The sequence below is a fragment of the Mercenaria mercenaria genome, chromosome 1, assembly GCF_021730395.1.
Source record: "Mercenaria mercenaria strain notata chromosome 1, MADL_Memer_1, whole genome shotgun sequence".
NCBI lineage: Eukaryota > Metazoa > Mollusca > Bivalvia > Venerida > Veneridae > Mercenaria > Mercenaria mercenaria.
In genome coordinates, this window is record NC_069361.1 from 25,109,593 (window position 1) to 25,126,926 (window position 17,334).

Consider the following 17,334-nt stretch of genomic DNA (forward strand, 5'->3'; position numbering starts at 1 on the left):
TTTGGATAAGAAGATTTTTAAAAATTTTCCTTTAGGTTGCCATGGCAACCAGAGTTCTGCATGGAATTCAATTCTTTGAATAATTTTGAAAGGGGGCCACCCAAGGATCATTCCTGTGAAGTTTGGTGTAATTCTGCCCTCTGGTTTTCAAGAAGAAGATTTTTTTAGAAAATGTTGACCGACACACGACGGACATTGAGCAGTCACAAAAGCTCACCATGAGCCTTTGGCTCAGGTGAGCTAAAAACCTGCACCAGAAAATGGGTACACGTTTATTCACATGTGAGCCTTTAATTTGTGTACCAACATAATACTAGTTCTTAAAATTCCCACACTGTACAATAATCAGGTGATATAACATAATTTATTTATTTTATTTATTTGGGCTGATATAACATAAGGACATATCATATAAAGCATCTAGGATTAAAACATGCTTCAGTCTGAATTACAAGTACATTAATCACCACTGCTAACATCGATCATTACCACTAGCATCAATCATCCCTACCAACATCAATCATCATCACCAACATCGATCATTACCACTAGCATCAATCATCCCCATCAACATCATCACCAACATTGATCATTACCACTAACATCAATCATCCCCACCAACATCGATCATTACCACTAGCATCAATCATCCCCATCAACATCATCACCAACATTGATCATTACCACTAACATCAATCATCCCCACCAACATCGATCATTACCACCAGCATCAATCATCCCCATCAACATCATCACCAACATTGATCATTACCACTAACATCAATCATCCCCACCAACATCGATCATTACCACTAGCATCAATCATCCCAACCAACATCAATACCAACATCAATCATCAACATCAATCATCACCTGTAACATCAAACATCACTCCTAACATATATATATACTAGGGCAATTTTTTATAGGATTTCGTCATCATGTCAATTAAATGTGCAGGAAAGTCTAATGATAAGTTGATTTTATATGCAAATCGTCATCAAACCAAGGATTATTTTAAATAGGACCACTATTGAAATAGATTTAATCTTTTCAAATTTAAGAAAATTGCTTCTTTTTGGCACTGCCGAGCATTTAATTATTTCATTCAAGGAGTTTAATAAAATCAATTTCGAAAGACAGAAACGTAACATTCCTTTGATCACATTTTAGACTTTCCTGCATAAACATCAAAGTTTCTTCTTCCTTACATTATTATATACAAAGTCATTCAACCAACTTCTCCTTTACAGCACTAGTGTAATACCAAAACTATATACTGTAAAAGCAGAAATTTTCCCTCGAGGGTTTAATTTTCGCTATATTAGCGAAGCCCTACATCTCGCGAAAATTAATCCTCGCATATAAATTCACCATAAGTACAAGTCAAATTCAAGCAGGATAAAATTTCTACAATTTCGTGGATATTAAACCACGCGAACATACTCAAAATTTCAAATTCCCTAAATTTTGATCTAGCGAAAATATATGCTTTTACAGTATTGGCTTTATTTTACTACCATGACATCAGATGTGTGATAAATCATAAGTACTAGCTGAAAGTGAATTTGGCTAACATCAACATGCAGATCCAGATCTCATATCAATTTGTAAGATTTGTTCCTTCAATTCTAGGAGGTAAAATTTGAGCATTTTCAAGGTTACTACCTAAATACATAGCCTGTAAAGTGATAGATGAACATCCCTGTAGATATAACCATGGAGCCGAAATCCCAACAAGAGTGGCAGACTGTCACAAAATACGACCGTCATCGAATTTGGCCTAATTCAAGGGCCATAATTCAAGAGTGCCTGGGGCGATTTGGCTGATTATCGAACTTTGCTGAGATATTTTGCCCACAAACATTGTCAGCAAGTTTAATGAAGATCGGATGAAAACTGTTCGACTTAGAGAGCGGACAAGGCTAATTCACAGATTTCGAGTAATTCAAGGGCCATATCCACGAGTGCCTGGGGCAATTTGGCTGGTTATGGAACTTGGCTGAGATATTATGCTGACAAACATTATCTGCAAGTTTGTGGAAGATCGGATGAAAAGTGTTGGACTTAGAGAGCGGATAAGGTTAAATTCGCAATTTTTCAAGTAATTTAAGGGCCATAATCCAAGAGTGCCTGGGGTGGTTTAGCTGGTTATCAAACTTGGCAGAGATATTATGCCCATAAACATTGTCACCAAGTCTGGTGAAGATCAGATGAAAAATGTTGGGACTTAAAGGGCGGACAAGGCTAAAATTGCAGATTTTGAGTAATTCAAGGGCAATAACTCAAGAGAGCCAAGAGCGATTTTGCTGCTTATCGAACTTGGCTGAGATATTATGCCCACAAACATTGTCACCAAGTTTGGTGAAGATCGGATGAAAACTATTTGACTTAGAGAGCAGACATGCTTTTGGACGCCGACTGCCCGCCCGCCACGGGTGTTCACATAATACGCCCCGCTCTTTCAGAGACGGGCATATAAAAATGGCTAATATTTTTTTTAAATAGGCCATTGCCCTGAAACAGCATAACTGAAAACAAAAGTTACACAGTCTGATGTTAATTTTGTCCTTGTTTTTTTTTTTCTTTGCATACATTTCTGTACATTATCGAAAATATTTCCTTAAATTAAGGTTTTTTGTACAAAAAAGTGTATGGGACCTTACACTGGCCCTAGTCCCTATGTTCTGCTGTATGTCCCCTATTTAATAGTTTTTCTTTTCATGATTAACAGCGGAAATAACTCCAGCAGGTATGTTTCATACAGATATTTTTACTGCGTTACATAGTTCGGCCATCAGAAAAAAAGAAGCTTTTTCAAGAGGCTTAGCATTTTACTTATAAAATATTTGAAATTTATCTAGAGTAAAAAAGTTTCATTTCAAAATATATCTAGTGGTCAGGCTAACAAAGTTTTTATTTAATTGTAATACAAAGTAAAATTAATATGATAACATGATTACAAATTAGGCAGCTATATAGTAGACTTGTAAAAAATAGAGTACCAGTAAGATTAATAATATTTTCACATAAACTGAAACTATGTAATATATGCAACATTGCAGAATAAACATGTTCTTACTATAAAAGTTGGTTTCATAAATATCCTTGAAATCTGACAGGAAGTCAGTTTGAGATAACATCTCACATGCCATAGCATCAGTTACTGGAAAATACCTTTGGACCTTAAAAAGATGGCAAGAATTCAATTCTTTAATATGATGGAATAAATTTATTATTTTCCAAAAGTATGTATTCAAATTCTTACTGGCAATAAAAAACATTGCCTTTGAAAACAATGCAAATTACTTAAAATACAAAAAGTATATTCCTTCAATAAATAATTAATGTATTACAAGTTTTATGTTACAAAGACAGGCACAAATAGCAAATGACAGGAAATATCACAAAATTACTTCAAAAACAACTTTGAGCAATGTTAATAGAATCTCCCAGAGAACCGAACCAAAGGACTCTGCCTCGTCTTCATCTAAGGCATCTTGGCCACTGCTTGAACTTTTCCCCTGTGGATTGACATTTGGTTTTACGTCCCTGTACATATAGTGAGAAGCCTCGTAATTCTTGAACAAATAGTCTGCAGCCTCATAATCATGGAACATATGTTTCAACTGTTCATAGTCCATTTCCTCATTTTTTGGTAGCTGATATATAGAGATTAAATATTCTGAAATTTCATGGCCAGGGTATCCATACACTGCTATACCTACAGGCCTGTTGTAACTGGCTGGGACTTCAATAACATCTTTTCCGCATGTAATAGACTGGGCTGTATACTTATCATATGCTGGATTTAAAGTTGTATCCGATACATACAAGTCTGCATCTCCTGACAGACTGACAAGCTCCACACGCAATCTTCCAACCCGAGAAAGACGGTAGTATGTGTAATTTTCGGCACCAATTGTTCCCTTAAGAGACTGCAGGAGCTCCTGGCCTTTACAACAGTTAAACAATAGCACCAGTAATGCAGGCACACTAAGACTCACAGAGGTGAACATCATTTTGCTGATCTAAGCTAAGACGGTAACATCATCTGAAATTATATTAGTACAAGATTCAAGCATAGGAGTCTAGAAATATCTATACAGTAGTCAGATAAAATCACAACTGCATATGAAACACAGCTACACTGGGCAAGGTATTCACTATTGTGACAGTTTTTTACTGACAAATTTTTATGTTTGTTTCAATAGGTGTAAGTCACACTGACATAATTCAAGTTATATGGCAACTTATTTAGATCACCTTGGTAGCAGGATTGGGTTGAATTAATACTTGAGTACTCGAGAATAATCAGTACAAGTACCATTTTTTTTTCAGTACTCATGAAAAAATTATGATACTTGTACTATTGAGTATTGGGTACTTTCCTAAAAAACACTCAGTATTCATGAGTACTATGTTCATCACTCATGAATATTTTTTAAGTTTTGAAAAGCACTAAAAATTTTGGCATACACTTTCAACATATTCTCATAGGCGTAGGAGCAGGGGGGCCAGCGGGGACAGGCCCCCCCCCAAAGCTAGGAGGGGGAGGGGCCAAACTACTATAGTTTGCCCCCCCCCCCCCCCCCCCCCCCCCAATTTTTTGGAAAAGAGATGTAACTTGCAGTCTAATATAACATTTACTTAGCATCATATAATTCTTTTCAACCTGATTTCTGATTTGCACTTGGCCTTCCCTTGTATTCTGACTTGTTTCTTTCCATAGTGTCAGTACTGAAATCTGTACGCTACGCCAAGGATTGTTTGATTACATTTTATAAAAATAATATATCATTGAGCGCAATCACTACAGTTCCGGTTTGAGCGTCTGCAAAATCTATGTAGGCCTTACTATTAAGCCTGTTTATGCATGTAAACGTTATGTATTTTTGTTTTGTTTTTCATTGTCCATTCAAGGGAAATGATATTTCCACAACTTTATATCAATATATAAATATTATATAGGGGGTAATTTTTGTAAAGATAGACTTCTATGGTCTTATTGATAGAATTTCAGACTCCTGTGATCAGAACAATACATAATATGACTGATTAAGACAGTTCAGTGCCTAGTCGTATGTGTATCATCAGAATAACTCAATGATTGCTAAACATAGAGGCTTGAGGGGGCCTATGGCCCATTTGGCCCCTGTACGAGGCTTTGAGGCTTTGTCATGAGTAATGCACCGAGGATACCTTGCCGCTACCCCTCCCCCACAAACCGCCGGTCGAAAAGGTTTGGCTCCCCCCACAAAGTTAAACTCGCTCCTACGCCCATGATTCTGAAATATTTCTGTTAATCTTTTGTTTTCTCATAATAAATCGTCAGAATAACATTATGTTTCAAGTGAAACAAGAGCTGTCACAGGAGACAGCGCGCTCAATTCTTTCAATGCTGGATAGTGAAACTGGGCACATCTGAGGAAACTAGAGCTGTCACTGGAGTGTTTAATGACTCCAATTGTGGATGAAGATATTGCACAATAGCCTGAGTCTATGTCAAAAATATCAACTTGAAGTAATAAGAGAGGTAAAGATAAAATGTATCAAAACACTACATAAGTATATCCTAAGCAAAAAGGGGCATAATTCATTAAATATTGGTGCCAGAGTTATGCACCTTGTGTCATATGGTGTGGGTGATGATGCTGAACAACTATTTTAAGTTTGAATCAAATCCATTCAGTAATAACAGAGATAGAGTGAAAGTGCATCAAAACTTTAACCTAAAATTCTAAGTAAAAAGGGGGAATAATTAATGAAAAATTGGTGCCAGAGTTATGCACCTTGCGTCATATGGTGTGGGTGATGATGTTGAACAACTATTTTAAGTTTGAATCAAATCCATTCAGTAATAACAGAGACAGAGTGAAAGTGCATAAAAACTTTAACCTAAAATTCTAAGTAAAAAGGGGAAATAATTCATGAAAAATTGGTCACTAAAATATGCACCTTGTGTCATATGATAAGGGTAATGATGTTGAACAATTGTTTAAGTTTGAATCAGATCCATTCAGTAATAACAGAGATAGAGTGGAAGTGCATAAAACTTTAACCTGAAATTCTAAGTAAAAAGGGGAATAATTCATGAAAAATTGTGCCAGAGTTATGCATCTTGTGTCATATGATGTGGGTGATGATGCTGAACAACTATTTTAAGTTTGAATCAAATCCATTCAGTAATAACAGAGGTAGAGTGAAAGTGCACCAAAACTTTAACCTGAAATTCTAAGTAAACAAGAGTGCCAGAATGTCACAATATACGCCCGTCACAGCAAATTTCTTTACTCTAGCACCTGTATTTGCAAATGGAATTTTAATTTTGTGGTTGTTTAGTAATCATTGTAAGCATATATGTCATATGTCCCGGATTGTCCGGGATTGTCCCGGAAATCACATGCTCGTCCCGGTGTCCTGGACAGTGTTGAAATGTCCCGGAAAATTAAAAGTACTGTAACAGAAAAACAAAAAAAACCCCAAAAAACTAGTTTTTTTTTTGCCTATAAATTGTTGAATTTTACATGAATAAAACACAATAAACAGTCACCGGTGTCACATTGTTTATTCCTAATTATCCGATAATCAGTTTCATGCCCTCGAGCGGGACACATGTTGATTAAGCTAGCTCCGATCACCACTCATATTGCGCACTGCGATCTTTTGATGACCCAGATTAATTTACAGTCAGCTATTTTGATGACCCTGTTCATGAATTGACAAAATTATGCAATCAATAACAGTTTTATGATAATTTAATATTAGGAACAATAGCCGAAAAACTCGTTGTTGTTAGCACGTAGGCGGTGAAGCTACACGTAGCCTTGACTGGAAGAAATGCCTATTAATGGTCAATTAAACGTTAATTATTTTAAAAGTTTGTAATCTTTCAAAATGTAGATTGATTGTCACACATATTCTAAATTAAACTTTTGACTATTGAATGCCTTTGCAGGCCGATCCTTGAAAATTGACCCAACCCGAAATATTTTATATAGATTTTATCTACAAGATTTATTTCATTCCTTTGAGGATTCCATTTTATTAATGATTAGGTAAACTTTTAAGCTTTAAAAAGATACCAAATAAGCTGGATTCTAAATCACGAAGACCAGGTTAATTCTTCGTATATAGCAAGTCTCCCAATTCAGTTCACCTCGGGAATGCAACCAATTCACGTGCCGAACTATAGACGTAAATTACCCTATTTACCTCCCTTAGAAAGCTAGACGACATTTGCAACAAATTATTCCTAAGCAAGGGAACAATGTTTATCTCCGGAAACTGCATATAATTTTATGATATTTATGCATGAAACAGACGAATACTAATGTCACAGTGTATGTCCCGGACAAAGGGTAAAAATCCCGGAAATTTTAACTCAGAATCCCGGAAAGGTCCGGAAAAATTATGGCATGTATGTTGTAAGTCTTTTGTTTTTCTAAGTCCACAAAAAAACTCCTTACCAGGTAGAGATACCTTAAAATACACCTAAAATTTGAAAGCAACATCTATGTTGTACCACAGAAAAGTGGTCTTGTTTTTTCCCTACGGTCAATTATAAAAAAGTTACAATATAAGTTATTTATAGTAACAACTAAGGGAAGGTAATCTTAAAAAAAACAAAACAAGAGCTGTCTCCATAGGATGACACATGCCCCCGATGGCACTTTAAATGAATAGTTATGGCCGATGTTTGAGTTTAGGACCTTTGACCTACGGAGCTGGGTCTTGCGCGCGACACATCGTCTTACTGTGTCACACATTTATGCGTAGTTATTTTAAAATCGCCATCAATGCACTATCATGAAAAAAGACCTTTAACATCTAACTGTGACCTTGACCTTTGAGCTACGGACCTGGGTCCTGCGCATGGCAAGTCGTCTTACTGTGGTACACATTCATGCCAAGTTATTTGAAAATCCATCCATCGATGACAAAGATATGGACCAGACACGCCCATCAATGCACTATCCCTAAATGTCTAAGTGTGACCTTGACCTTTGAGATACGGACCTGGGTCTTGCGCGCGACACGTCGTCTTACTGTGGTACACATTCATGCCAAGTTATTTGAAAATCCATCCATCGATGACAAAGATATGGACCGGACACGCCCATCAATGCACTATCCCTTAATGTCTAAGTGTGACCTTGACCTTTGAGGTACGGACCTGGGTCTTGCGCGCGACACGTCATCTTACTGTGGTACACATTCATGCCAAGTTATTTGAAAATCCATCCATCGATGACAAAGATATGGACCGGACACGCCCATCAATGCAATAACCTTTAATGTCTAAGTGTGACCTTGACCTTTGAGCTACGGACCCGGGTCTTGCGCGCGACACGTCGTCTTACTGTGGTACACATTCATGCCAAGTTATTTGAAAATCCATCCATCGATGACAAAGATATGGACCGGACACGAAAAATGCGGACAGACCGACAGACAGACGGTTCAAAAACTATATGCCTCCCTTCGGGGGCATAAAAAAAAAATCCAAAAAAAAATTGTAAGTCCACACAAAAATCTTTACCAGGTAGAGATTGGTCAAAATACACCTCATAATTGGATGTAGCATGTATGTTGTACTACAGAAAAGTGGTCTCGATTTTTCCTTACGACTAGTAATGAAAAAGTTACAATATAAGCTATTTATAGTAACAACAAAGGGAAGTAATTCTAAAAAGGGAACTGCGCATGACACTTCGTCTCATGATGGTGTATAATTGTGCCAATTTACATCAAAATCCCTCCATGCATGAAGAAGAAATGCTTCGGACAAAGTCATTCTTGTATCTGACCTTTGGCCTCTAAGTGTGACCTTGACCTTAGACCTAGGGACCTGGTTCTTGCGCATGACACTCCGTCTCGTGGTGGTGAACATTTGTGCCAAGTTATATCAAAATCCCTCTATGCATGAAGAAGAAATGCTCCGGACAAGGTTTTCATTCTTGTATCCTTTGACCTCTAAGTGTGACCTTGACCTTAGACCTAGGGACCTGGTTCTTGCGCATGACACTCCGCCTCGTGGTGGTGAAAATTTGTGCCAAGTTATATCAAAATCCCTCCATGCATGAAGAAGATATGCTCTGGACAAAGTTTTCTTTCTTGTGTCCTTTGACCTCTAAGTGTGACCTTGACCTTAGACCTAGGGACCTGGTTCTTGCGCATGACACTCCGTCTCATGATGATGAACAACTGTGCCAACTTTCATCAAAATCCCTCCATACATAAAGAAGATATGCTCCGGACAAAGTCATTCTTGAATTTGACCTTTGACCTCTAAGTGTGACCTTGACCTTAGACCTAGGGACCTGGTTCTTGCGCATGACACTCCGTCTCATGATGGTGAACAACTGTGCCAAGTTTCATCAAAATCCCTCCATGCATGTAGAAGATATGCTCCGGACAAAGTCTGTGGACGCCGCCAGCCCGCCCACCCACCAGGGGCGTTCCCATAATATGTCCCGTTTTTCAAACGGGCGTATAAAAGGGGGAATAATTCATGAAAAAATGGTGCCAGAGTTATGCACCTTGTGTCATATGAGGTGGGTGATGATGTTTAACAACTATTTTAAGTTTGAATCCAATCCATTCAGTAATAACAGAGATAGAGATTTTCAGCAATTGTTTATCTTTATTTCTTTACAAATGGCATTCATTTTCAAAGGGAGACAACTGTTCCCGATTATTTCAAGTACAAATGACATTCATTTTCAAAGGGAAACAACTTTTTCCGATTATTTTAAGTAATCTTTGAGAAAAAGTTGTCTCCCTTTGAAAATGAATGCCACTTGTATAGAAATAAAGATAAACAATTGCTGAAAACTATGTTCCACCTTGTTACGTGAAATTTCACCACTCGCACGCTATTTCAAATGCATCAAAACAAACATGTGTAACAGTTCTTTGAAAATGGTGAGTTTTTAAAGGCGTTTAACTGTCCGAAAGTGGAGCCCCTTTAGGCAGTCCTTTTCCGGAATTCAATGTTTATATCAGTATACTGACACTTGTTTCGTAAAGTAATATACATGTTTTACATGCTGTTCAATTTTCATGTCAAACAACTCTTTCTTTCTATGATTTGGTGTTGTTTGATTTTTGTTTCTCAAGGCCTCCATCGAAACCTTAACCTGAAAATCTAAGTGAAAAGGGGGGATAATTCATGAAATATTGGTGCCAGAGTTATGGCCCTTATGTCAGATGATGTGGATGATGATGAGGAATAAGTATTTCAAGTTTGAATCAAATCCATCGAGTAATTACAGAGATAAGTTGAAAAAAGAGAAAGTGTAAAAAAAACTGTAACCAAGGTGGGGACGCGGAAAGACGCCGACGCCGGGTCGTGTAGGATAGCTCTCCTTATACTTCATATAGTCAAGCTAAAAAAGGACAATGTTACATTTTAAATGTTACATTTTAAAATACAAGAAAAAAGACCAGCACCTTAGACCATCAGAGAAAATGACTGATGATGAGACTTGCTTTAGCCTTCTTTGAGTTCTTTCCATGCCTTTGATGGTGGAGGAACACCCTAGATGCCCCTTTATGCAATATACTATAATTATTATACTTCATCACGGCCAGGCACCTGGGTAGAAAACCAACCTTCCGGAAACTGTGTGACATCCTCACATGGAGAATTCACACCCTAGCTGAGTGAGGCTGGAACCCACATCAGTGAGGAGCAAGTGATTTGAAGTCAGTGACCTTAACAACTTGGCCACTGAGGCCCCTTGATAATGAGAACACATCTCTTATAACCAAAGATACTGTCTGCATCCTGACTCTGTTGGAATAAATTTGACAGCCCAACTCTGAGCTTGGATAAGATCTCATATTCCTTGGAAAATGAAATTGTGTTATAAATTTTGAAACAAGCAATTTTTACTATTTACTTGGAAAAATCTTAAAATATGTTAAAATTGAAACAAAAATGTTTTAAGACTGAGACCTAGCTGTGCTTAGTTTGTTTTAAAAGGCTTAGATGTATTGGCTGACAGCTGGTAGGGGTGAAGGAAAGGAGAGGCCTGATCTCCAAGCATCTGTCATCTAGCTAAATGTCATGGTATAGGACTTGAATATTAGAATTAATGGGGGGAAAATTATGTAAGCTGCTGGCTAGCTCAGTCAGTAGGGCATCAGAACAGTATTCCGAATCCCAGGGTTCGAGTTTCGGTCTGGCTGCACATTTTTCTCACCCTGTGACATTTGACGCCCAACGTGGGACCACAAAGGCATTACATCGGTTAGTCTGTGATGCCTGTAACTGCTTATATATAAAGTACCAGTTGAATTTCTATGATGAATTCAAAGTGGTGTGGAAATATGTCATAGTATAGGACTTGAACATTAATTAAAACGAGGAGAAAATGTATATAAGTGGCCGGCTAGGCCAACTAATTTGACGCAATCCAAGGAAATATCGAGGTATTTTTCTTATGGGCAATATCTCCACTTGCGTCAAACACTTGAAAGACCAAAACAGTGCACATGATTACTGTTATTTATCCTCCATTATTTTGGTCCCTCGAGGTTTTGACGCTTAGATTGCGGGGACGTCACAAATATAAAACAATCTGACCATCAAATTTTGACTCAAGCCACCGGCTAGCTCAGTCAGTAGAGAATCGGAACGGTATTCTGAAGCCCCTGGTTCGAGTCCAGGTCTGGCTACACATTTTTCTCACCCTGTGACATAACAATAACCACGCATGTAATATATGTGCACCAAGTAGCATATAGATGTATACTGATTTTTCACATTGTCTACCTAGGAGGGGGATATAAACCAGTATTCATGATATTCATGTCTTGAGTACAATTATTTGGACTAGGATGATTCTCAGCTCCAACTACTGAAGCTCTTTTTAAGCCTTATTTATTGCCTGCTATAGGGCTTCCATTAGGATTCAATTTCATGACGTCAGGACTGCCTTACATTCAGATTTTGGAGTCCCTCTTAAATTTTCTTGGAATCCTAGTATTACTTTGTACAATGACCCTTAAGGCTTATCATCATCATCATCATAATCATCTGATATCATCATCATCATCATCATCATTACTATCATTGTCATATTTAATTGGTTCAAAACAATGTGTTAAGTAATAAAATCTAGAGAAAAGGACCACTAGAATGATAAGAAAACATTATATTTAACAAAAAATATTACATAGTTTTATTATATGTATAGCAACAGTCAGCATTTTATTAAAATCAACAAACTTACTGTTCTTCATCTACTTAATGAAAATCCACACAAAAAACAATCTAAAGTACATTTTTATACACTCAGAGTAGAATTACGGTATGTCAAATTACATCAATCACCTGGTACTGCCCAACCAATTAACTTTCATCCCACATCAAAGAGCAATGCGGAAAATCAATAAAGGAAAATTTGCCAACACTCTCCCTTTGAAGTTTAGCTGCCATATGCTGGTGTTTATTTCAGCTAGGCTATTCATCAAAATGTGTCATAGATCTGATACCAGTTGTGTAACCTAAATAGGAGACAGATTGAAGTTTTTTTTTTAAACTGTAGAAGTAGGATTTATCATTTACGAAAATCCAATTTACTTATTTATTTGGGTTTTACCACGCACCAACACAGTAAAGGTTATATGGCACCAAATAGGACTACAAATTTTGGTTCCACATCTCATTTACATCGAAATAAAAACATGAGGTATGGAATCAAAATTTGCATACCTGCTGGAATCACGGAGATATTGCAAAACCAAGTGTTAAGACCCTATAAGGCGCCTCTAACGATCATGCATAGGTAAGGCAATTGTTCCAAAGTAGGTAGCAAATTTATTACTGATCGGAAAAAAAGGTTTTTGACTTTGAACTGCCTATTTATTCACCAATTTACAAATAAAATTTATTCATTTATTTTTTGGCGCTGAAATTGTCGATATAATTGCAACAGTTAGTTCTATTGTCTTCCAAAGTTCCGACTTCGGAGCCTTTATCCGAGCCAAGTACATGTATTTTTTTTTTATTTTCGGCAATAAGCACCTTTTTAACATGTCAACTGATCTGAATGATGGTTTACATTTACAGACGGTCTCTTTATCAAACACGATGCTTCACACTTCAAACATGACTAGTCATGACATCTAAAGAAATGCCAACAGCCTTTAGGAGGCTATCAATCATCAGGAGTTAAACCGCTTACGGAGCGGAGCTAATCACATCATTATCGGTTGGGGAAAAAACACTGAAGTTACATCACAGTGTATTGATTTTGTTGTCCTTTGAAAATTTCAGAGTCCTTTGTATGCCTCTGACTCTGTGTATTGGCGTACAAATCATAATTCTTGGCGTATTTTACGCCGGGACGCTGCTTAATGAAAGCCCTGCTGCTATTTTCTAATCTCTTCACTAGTAAGGTTTTAGAATTGTGATAGATCTATTTATATTATCTCTGAAGCTGCAAAATCGGTTTACAGCGCAACGGGTTTAGTGTCTTATTTTAGGACGTTTTAACCGAATACCGATTATCCGAGCACTATTTCACTTTCAATGCAATCTTATTATTATCCGCATTATCTAGTGAATTGTACGTTTTATTTTTGAAGTCATCTTTGCAATTAAGTTTTTAAAATGTATAGAATATTATAAAATGTAATATTACCCGAAGGAATTTCGTTTATTTCGTTTACGGTTTGGCGGAAGGATACATATTTCGTGAGTTCCTCAAACTTAAACATAAGAACAAGTTCTTCTTTTTACGCCGTCTACATTATCACATCGAGAGACTGACAGCTCAAGCCGTGGTAATGGGCAGGACCCTTTTCATTCAAACCCCCTTTTCATTGAAATGGAAAAAAGCAAGAACAAACAAAATTCGGAGTGAAATTGACTGTTAACAAGCCAGGCGATCGACACAAGATGGAACAAATAATATATATAGGCCTAATAAGTACAAGGACACACGACTCGAAACTTTTCTAAAAGTTAAGGCAGTGGCTAGTGAACCGTCACCTATATGTGACACTTGTGAACTTTATATCCGGATTGAAAGTTTTGTTTGGATAGCGAAATTTAGACTTTTCAATGGTACGCGAGTCACGCCGATAGAACTGAACACATTTAGATTTTTGATATTCCGTAATTTTGTTTTCAAATTCAGTCAAACTAGAGAATGTCTCTCCAACGGAGAATGACATTGCAGTAGCCATTATGAAAAGATTTCATGGAATAATTTTGCCACGAAAATTTGAAGGTTATATAGGTTGTCTGCAAATGACATGCATTCCATTCTTTCAATAGCATGTAAAAGCCCGACATACCAAGAAATAGTTCCAAAGCTGGCCGATCTTTAATCTCATTGAATAAAAAGCAATTAATAGTAATTATATGTCATTAATACATGTTAATTGTGATAGAAACCCGTGCGTGCAATTCTTTAATAATCGTATTCAGTTTGAAAACTAATTATAAGGATTAGCTATTGTTTATCAAATTGGTAACGATCGAAATGAAACAAACGCAGCTAAACTTCAAAGACAACTGAAAATAATGGTGTACGTATTTCAAAGAAAATTGGAGTATGGAAACTTCAAATGCCTGTCTTACCCTATATATGATCGTACAGTCTTTAATAACTGGATGCTTTACTTTATTACATTTTAACAGTTAGTTATTTCACACATTGAGAATTAAGACGATATTTCGCTTCACGGAACCTGAAATTCTGAAATATTGCCATCTCTCATTACATTTGTGATTTGATTTAAACATGTTTTATTCCTTCCTTTTCTCTCATTACATTTGTGACTTTTCACATTGGAATTATTAAACACGTTGAATCAAATTCATAAAATGCTCGACAGAGCCTCACATTTTATTATTGACTGCCTTTATTATTTATACTGAACTCGTTTGATAATTTCAATATGAAAAGACACTCATGTAATATACTCTATATGTGTATTTACGGTGAAAACTGTTTAGAATTTCAATATACATCAAGTAACATCTCACAAAATTCATGATAAAAACAGTGAAAGACAATACAGGTTAAATTATATAATGAATGGAGGACTACTGAAAGGTTTCTTGTAAAAGACCAATTAATGATTGTATTATGCGTGTTTGTCTTTTATGTTGACAGCTTTGCTGTGAATCATGAGATAATTCAGTGTCAAATTTAATCATAATTGTTTTTCACTGTTGTAATCATAGATTGATTATTGTCAAATTCACAGCTTTGGTCATGTAAGTATAAAGCACTTGTTTTCAAGTTATGGGTCATTCAGAATTATGGCTTTTCAAGAGTCTTATTACTGGAATAACGAAAACGGACCATACTGTGGTATTTTTGGTCACAGTTTTGTCCGACGTCTTTGTGTACGATGGCGAGATGGTACTCTACGGAATGACCTACCATTCCATGGTGAAGCGCATGGGACAGGAGGACTAGGTGTTGTTGGATTGCTGCAAAAACTACGAAGATTGAAGCTGGCCAAGTTCGACTTAGTGTTCATACAAATCGGCGAGAATGATATGGAGAAATATAACAACCATCAACTTCTCCGTGCCATGATGGACATTAAAAATGAATTCTACAGATGTGGTGTTACACACATAGTTTTTGGGAGCCTATTCCATCGCCACCAACGACGCTACAACAAATTGTGCAGACGGTTAAACAAAATCTTGCTGAAACTGCACCTTGAAAACATGTGGTCACACGGTCCAGAGTTGACCAACAATGACGTTACAGATACTCGTGATGGTGTTCATCTTTGGAGGGATCAGGAGTGGAAGTTCGCCGCAAGTATTAGCCACGCCTTGCTCTATTTGAGCCAGTACCGATGAAAACAGTCCTTTTCAGGGCTAATTCAAGACTCCTAACGGAGTCGACGGGCCATGTTTAGAGCGCCTCCTCGTGGTGTGGCCTGGATGTGACATAATGATTCTGTAATAAAGCTTGAAAACAACAAATTACAACATAGTTTAATGTTGTGAAATATATTTCATGGGCCATATTTCATACAAAATTTACATACAATTAAAGATTATTTATTGGCATAAATTACAACTGACTTTTGATATATTTTCAGAGAACATTCTGTCATAACTAAACGCTCTGTTAACCGATCATTGCCGATAGCGACACACTACTAATATTCGGAATTATATTATTAAATGGCGGATACTACTGTTGCCGAAGAACGAAGATCAGCGTGTTGAGGTTAAACGGTAAATTAACAAGTAAGTCAAGATTTATCTATAATAATGTTCATATATGTTACTAAGTACAACATCCTATAATTATACTTCAAATAAAGGCTACACTTTATATATAACAAAAATGACGGTGCACTAGACCTCAGGTCTGCTGCACCGTCACCGGTGCAGTAGACCTCGGGTCTGCTGCACCGGTGACGGTTCACTAGCCACTGCCAAAAGTTAATTAATAGCAAAGAGCTATAAAAATAATAATTTATACTTCTTTGTTAATAGACAAAGAAAAACTATATAAGGTCCGTGTATATTAAAAAAAACAACATTACACCCTCCAAAGTTCACTTTGGAACTTCAGTGTAGAAGAATGTTCTTTAACACACATGGTGTAGAGGTAGAAATTTTTTAATTCCATTTATAATTAAAATCCTGACCATTTAAAAAACAAAGAACAATATCAAACAGGGAATGCCACGCACCAAAAACGTAGCCTCTTCAAAACGAAAGCCCCAGCACGCAGACGCGTGCACCACACACACATACACACACACACACACACACACACACACACACACACACCCAAAACCAACACATAAGGACAAAACGAACAACACACACGCACACAAAGCCAACACATAAGGCGAAACGAACAAACAAAGGAACACAGTGGGGCACCGCCTTGGAACGGTCAGTGGCAAAAACACCACTGGGGAGCTTAAACCGGTTTATGGTGCACCTAACCTCACTCTTACCCCCACCATGTTCCAAAGACAAGGGACAGTGTAAATAAAAGTAATCCCCTCCAGGTGAATCTCTTACACACGTAATGGAAACAAAAAGGCATGGCATGTAAAACACAAAAATGCTCGTGTATAAATATATAAAAAACAAACCTTAAGAACCAAAAACGTATGTACTCAATGCCTTTTCAGAAGACAGAGCAACAAGAGAAACACCCTTAAGGGCCCGACGAAACATGCCAGAAGACAAATATCAAAACAGTTCAGTCCTGGTAGGATTTAACTGGTTATCATAGAGTCCTCCCCCTCTTCCGTCAGACGCAATCAAAGAGGGAAGGGTAGTGTCCAACTGTAAACGGGTTGAACACTAAACATGCGGTA

The 17,334-nt window shown here is 37.1% G+C and overlaps 1 protein-coding gene across 1 annotated transcript; it reads right to left on the minus strand.

Moving 5' to 3' along the window:
* Positions 1-345: 345 nt before the first annotated feature.
* On the minus strand, positions 346-13,747 carry LOC123543623 (UPF0669 protein C6orf120 homolog). Its single transcript, XM_045329696.2, has 2 exons — positions 13,656-13,747; positions 346-4,054 (listed from the first exon to the last, which is right to left on the minus strand). The coding sequence occupies exon 2, from the start codon at positions 4,020-4,022 to the stop codon at positions 3,405-3,407; it is 618 nt and encodes a 205-aa protein (XP_045185631.1). The 5' UTR covers positions 4,023-4,054; positions 13,656-13,747; the 3' UTR covers positions 346-3,404.
* Between the last annotated feature and the right edge of the window lie 3,587 nt (positions 13,748-17,334).

Coding starts and splice junctions, on each gene's coding strand:
- LOC123543623 (XM_045329696.2), bottom strand. CDS start 4,022: ATGATGTTCACCTCTGTGAGTCTTAGTGTGCCTGCATTACTGGTGCTA.